Source organism: Camelus bactrianus, chromosome X (assembly GCF_048773025.1).
Source record: "Camelus bactrianus isolate YW-2024 breed Bactrian camel chromosome X, ASM4877302v1, whole genome shotgun sequence".
NCBI lineage: Eukaryota > Metazoa > Chordata > Mammalia > Artiodactyla > Camelidae > Camelus > Camelus bactrianus.
Window position 1 is genome coordinate 117,522,522 of NC_133575.1, and position 5,873 is coordinate 117,528,394.

A 5,873-nucleotide genomic window follows, 5' to 3' on the forward strand; every position below is an offset into this window, starting at 1 on the left:
CAGTCACTTCCCACTGCAACAGTGGTCCCCGGCGGAGACACTCCACCCCTCATGCTGCGGTCCCTTCTCCTCCCCGCCCAGCCATCCCCTCCCCCCGCCTGCTGTACCTTTCCTGTTGACTTGACCCCCTTCCAGACACAGAAGTAGACCAGCACCCAGCAGGCCAGCAGACACAGGGCCACCTCCCAGTTGAGGGCCCCTGGCACCTCCAGCCCCCCAGAGAGCCGCAAGACTTTGTTCCTGGGGGAGGGAGAGCGCATGAGGGCTGTGCTGGCCGAGGGCAAAGAGACGCGGAGCTGGCCCGGGCGTGGTGCTCCCCCTCCTGCAGCCCTTGAGTCCAGCTGCTCCGACCTGTGCACCTGGGCCCAAGCCTGCAGCCTGGACGGTGTCCCTGCAGCACGTGTGCCTGGAGCCCACGAGCCCCTGGCGGCCCGGCCCCACGCCATCCCCGGCACGCGCGGCAGCGGCAGCGGCAACGGCAGCCTCGCTCCCCCAGGCCGGCAGGCACAGCCGCGCCGCATCCCTGGCTCATCCCCCCGGGGCTGGGCCCCCACCCCCGCCCCTGCAGACTTGAGCTGTGGGCGGGGGGCCAGAGGGACAGGCCGGGCGTGGCCCAGAGGCGCCTGACTCACTCCCAGAACTCGATGACAGGGGACCGGCGGTCGGCAGGCTGGTCAGACATGAGGGTGGCCCGGCTGGCACCACGGCAGAGACTCCGAGGTGCACGGGGCTCGCTCTGGGTGCGCAAGCTTGGCGGGAAACGGCCACGTGCCCACAGACCTTGTTGGGCGCGCGTCTGTTTGGGCATGCGCACTGGGGCGCTCGAGCCACACCACGTGAAGGGGAGGAGCGTCGTTCGGAGGTCTCATTGGCTAAGCAGCTTATGGGGTGTCTGGGCCCGAGGCAGGGCCAGTCTAAAGGGACCAGACCGTGTGGGTGTCTGTTTGCGCAGGCTCACTAGGGTTACACAGCGCTCTACGGGCTGGCGCTTCATAAGGGAGCGCCCATTGGCTAGAGAGCCTACGGGGTCTCCAGGGTCTGTTGGCGGGAACCAATCACGAGCCAGGAGGCGGTGCCAGGGGTCTGTTTGCGCAGGCGCCCTGAGAATCCCGAGTTGCACTGCTTGCGAAGGGGTTGAGTTTTGTGACGGGGCACGTTGTCCTTCAGCTACTCCTCATAGCGACGGTGGGAGGATCCAAGATGGGGTCTGACGCGGATGGCGGAGGAGCCGTGAGGGCAGCAGATGCAGGCGCAGGTGCCGCGGTTGTTGCAGTGGAGGCAGCCGGTGGTGGCCAGGGCGCGCCAGGTGGCCCTGGCGACCTAGGTGGCCCCGGTGAACCCATCCACCCTGGTGACCCTGGAGACCCTGGCGACCCTGGCGACCTCGACGGCCCAGGTGCTCCCGGAGGCCCCGGTGTCGCAGGAGAGGCGGATGGTGCAGCCGGTGGCATTCCCCAGATTGAGCGGGCACCCCAGGCACCAGGGCCTGGTGGAGATGCAGCACCCGCGGCTGGAGGTCCGGGTAATCAGCTGCTTCAGTTGTATCCTATTTGAGGAGCCCTGGCGGGCTGGGTGGCCGGGGGATGGGCTGGAGGTGGTTTGGGGGGGTCTTGCAGGCGAGTAGGGCCTGAAGTGTAAAAGGAGGGTACTCTTGGCTGCTGGGGGGTATGGGCCAGGGGTGGTCTGGGCTGACAGAGGGTGGCAATGGTGAGGCAAACCAGTCTGCCGTGAACCAGAGGGTAGGGGCTGTGACGTCCAGGCTGGCCTAAGTGTATAGGGTGGGAGGTTGGGGATGGCCCAAGGGGCGGCCTGGGAGGCAGGCGGGTCTCAGCGAGGAGGAGGCCAGCGGCGCAGGCAAAAATCAGTCGTGTGGATGGTGCCTTAACCATATCTCCACCAGCTTCTTCACTGTGCCGTTCCCGTCGCCCGTGGAGGCGGAGATCGCCCACTGGTTCCTGACTCCAAATGTGGAACTGCAAGGGCCAGTTCAGGAGGAGTTCAGTGTGAATGGCAGCGTCCTGGCTGTGTCAGTTCTACAGTGGGCCGGGGAGGGGCTGGTGGCAGGTGGCCAGAGCCAGTCTCCGCCCAGGTGGAGCTGTCATGGAGCCAGGGAGGGGTGAAGTCTAAGGAAGAAACGTGGTGCTGTGGTGCTCTGGGATTGTCGGTGTGAGGGGACAGGGGGAGGAATGTGCTTCCCCTCCTCCTAACGAATTTTATTTTTCCCTCCCTTTTAGCCGATTGACTGCTGAAGACCCTGGCCAGCTCCGAACTTCCATCGCCTCCTGCCTTGACCAGCTTTTCCTGGTGATGCAGGCCATGCAGTGCTTTGTGCCCCCGAGTTTTGCTCAGCCTCAGCAGGGCAAGGGGGGCTAACCTAACTGATGTGTCCCGCTCTAAGCACCCTTCCCCAGGGCACTGCTCTCTGCAGTAGTTGCCGCTTTGTTATTGGGTTCTGATCTTTTGCCTCTTCTGGCCCTTGCGCACTCAGGGCCCATGTATTTTGTTTGGCAATTAAACGTTTGTTAATTACAGAAAATAAACCTGAGCTACTGCTATTCTACTGCACCTCCTGGTAGTCTTGCGTTTGTCCTCAGGTTGGAGGGGAGGTTCTGGGGTTCAGATATTCAAGTAGTACAATGTAACTGAAGACAATGTAAAAATGGAATAAAAAGAAAATTGTGGCCTGCCATTCAACGTGATTAGCTCCCTCTAAAATATCTTGTATCCTGCAACCTTGCTGAGCTCACTAATTAATTGTAATAGCTCTTTTACAGTCCCGTTGGACTTTCTACGTACACAGTCATTCTGTCGGTAAATAAAGGCACTTTTCTTTCTTTCTTTCCAGCCAATGCCATTTGATTGATTTCTGTCATAATGGATTGGATTTTCCTGCTTTTTTGCATGCCTGGTAATTTGAGATTGGATGCCAGGCGTTATAAATTTTCCCTTGGGTGCCGGATATTTTTCCATCCCTAAAGTTATTCTTGAACTTTGTTCTGGGATCCTGTTAAATTACTTGGAAACAGTTTGATCCTCTTGAATCTTAAGATTTACTATGTGGGACCAGAGAAGATCTTAATGTAGGATTAATTTAATTAACTTCCAGTCTTCAATGCTAGGGAAGGCTATAGTTAGAAACAAAGACTCTTACCCATGATTACTTAGGGTGGCAGTAAAATCTATCTGGACATTTCACTGGCATTTTCTATTAAAATTAAAGGTGTGCGTTTCCTTTAACCCACCTTTGGGAATCTATCATTAAAGAAAAAAGAAACACACACACACACACACACACACACACACACACACACAAAACCTCTTGTATATGCGAACAAGGCAGAATTGACCACAATGTGAATTACAGCATTGTTTGTCATTGTGAAAAATGGGTCGAATGTACATCAATGGGGAAAACGTTTAGGAAATCATGGTAAGTCCGTCCTGGAGCAATAGCATATGGCAGTTGAAGAGCAAGAAACAGATATGAAAACAGATTAAACGAGTTGCATCATTTCCCCTGCTGATGTACATTCTACTAACAAGAGCTATGCTTCTGATGGAATTGACTTCACCTCTGATTCCAGGAGTGGGCATGTGGCTCAGGCCTGGCCCATCGGAGCACTGCTTTCCTCCCGCCATGGTGATCCCATCCAACTAGTGACACTTTCGGGGCTGCAGGGGGTAGCCTGGTAATGGACAGAGGGGAAGCTAGAGCCAGAAGAAGGCAAATCTCAGAGAATCAAATCCTGGATCCAGCCATGCCTGAAGACAGAACTACCTCTGGACCTTTGAGTTACACAGACTGAGAAATTCTCCCTTTGGTTTAAGCCAGTGTGGATATTTTTGATTCTTTTCTTTTCTTTTTTCTTTTCTTTCTTTTCTCTACTTGCAATAGAAAAATCTTGACTATTATTGAGTTGAGGGATCATAATGTTATTTTTTATTTAACTACTGCGGTGAGAGGACTTTGCCCTCCTTTATTACTTCAGGAGAGAAATGAGCCTATTTTCTTCCTAAGGGATTGGCTCCTTGCTAAGAAACCATCAAGCCATATGGTAGGAAAGGGGACAAATCAGTTTTTGTGGGTAAGACTCCAAAGAAGAGAGGGAGGGACTTCAAGGGGCAGCTGGAGGAAAGGACAAAAGCTGGAGAAGGGGCACAAGACTCAGTCCTTTCCAGAGAGTACTCCCCACACTTCCCCAGAATTGTGAAGTTAATTCACCTGGGGGATGAGACCTTAGTCTGATTCTCCTTCCCTCACGCAGAAAAACCCAGAATCATTTTGCTGCTCTGGCTCTATAGATGGACTGCTGAAGCTGCTAGGTTTGCTCTAAAACCTCTCAGGTCTTATAATTCCTCAGATCCAAATCCTCCAGCGGGCTCCCTCTCACTCAGAGTTGAAGTCAAAGCCTTACAGTGGCTCCCAAAGTCCTATGTGATGGTGCCTGCAACCTCTCTGGCTTCATCCCTTCCCCTTTCGCCCTTGCCTGTTTGGATCCAGCCACACAGGGCTCCTTTCCCCTTCTGCAAAACTAGACCCATTCGTGCCCCCAGGGCCTTTGCACTGGCTTTTTCTTGTCTGGAACTCTCTTCACCCAGAGTTGCACCTGAATCACTGAAATGTCCCCCTATGTGAAGTTGTGTCCTGCTTTCTCCTCACTTGCATTACTTACCAGGTGTTGGGGGAGGTTAGAGGTAGGTAAATGTATCACAATGGAGGTACAGCTGGGCCAGCAAGGTGTTCCAGATTTTAAGGAGTTTGGGTGCAGTGAAGCCACTGAGGAGTTTTGAACCGAGCTGCGACATGATCTGCCTTTCTAGCTCCACTTCACTTAGTTCTGGGGTTTTATCTTGTTCTTTCATCTAGAACACGTTCCTCTGCTGCCTCACTTTGTCTAAGCTGCTATTTGTATTTTTTAAAAAAAAAAAAAATAAAAATAAATAAATATATATATATATATATATATATATATATATATATATTTTTTTTTTTTTAAAGCTTTAAAAGGGTAATACACTATGGTCAAGCGTGGCTTATTCTAGAAATGCAAGATTGGTTTAACATCATCTATGTAACCTATCATATTAACAGAATAAAGGAGAAAATCCACATGTCCATCTCAGTAAGTGCAAAACAGCACACCGACACAATTCAGCACCCAATCATGATTTAAGACAAAATAGCAAACTAGGACTAGAAGGGCTACCTCTCGGTGTCAGAGCTGCCGAGGTAACACAAAGCAGTCAAGCACTGGAGGGAGCGGCACTTTGCTCACATGGAGAAGAAACGGGGCAAGATAGCTTCAGTAGTGGGTGCTGGCCTCTCACGGCCAGCAGGTCCCTCCTGGCAGCCTGTGCAGAGCCACTGACCTGACTGCACTTACCTTGTGCTGCAGAATAAACGAAGGCCCTTGTCCCCTCCCTTCAGGACACAGATACAGCAATGGGGTTGGCTAGTTGCCATATGTTGCACATACTTAAGCAGAACAAAGGAGTACACATTGAGTCTGAAACTGGGAAAGATATCCCCACACAAGGCAATAGGTCCAGCACAGGCTGTGAAGGTGTTTTATTTCTTGGTAAGGAAGTGTTCCAGACCAAAGGCCCATTCTTATGTGGCTGAGTGGGGGTCAAAAGGCTGCATGCATGAGACTGCCTTTCCCAACACTATAGCTAGCATCATAGTGAAAAATACAATGTTTTTCTTGTAAGATCAGAAACAAGGGGAGTGATGTCATCAAAATGGTGAAATAGGAGCTTTCTACCGTCTTCCTTGTTAACACCACCAATTTTGACACCCATCCAAAGACGAGAATGCCTATGCAGAAGTCGAGGAGTCCAGCAGAGAAGTTCCAGCATGCTGTTGGAGCAAA

The 5,873-nt window shown here is 52.4% G+C and overlaps 1 protein-coding gene across 1 annotated transcript; it reads left to right on the plus strand.

Moving 5' to 3' along the window:
• Positions 1-1,099: 1,099 nt before the first annotated feature.
• LOC141576358 (uncharacterized) lies at positions 1,100-2,683 on the plus strand. The gene is made up of 3 exons (XM_074359310.1): positions 1,100-1,541; positions 1,901-2,026; positions 2,235-2,683. Exons 1-3 carry the CDS (start codon positions 1,201-1,203, stop codon positions 2,371-2,373), a joined length of 606 nt encoding a protein of 201 aa, XP_074215411.1. The 5' UTR covers positions 1,100-1,200; the 3' UTR covers positions 2,374-2,683.
• Positions 2,684-5,873: the final 3,190 nt, after the last annotated feature.

Excerpts from the sequence above, each read along its gene's own strand:
- LOC141576358 (XM_074359310.1), top strand. The coding sequence starts at position 1,201 with ATGGGGTCTGACGCGGATGGCGGAGGAGCCGTGAGGGCAGCAGATGCA. Across the intron at positions 1,542-1,900 it reads GGTAATCAGCTGCTTCAGTT|CTTCTTCACTGTGCCGTTCC; the intron begins GTATCCTATTTG and ends TATCTCCACCAG. Across the intron at positions 2,027-2,234 it reads AATGGCAGCGTCCTGGCTGT|CCGATTGACTGCTGAAGACC; the intron begins GTCAGTTCTACA and ends CCTCCCTTTTAG.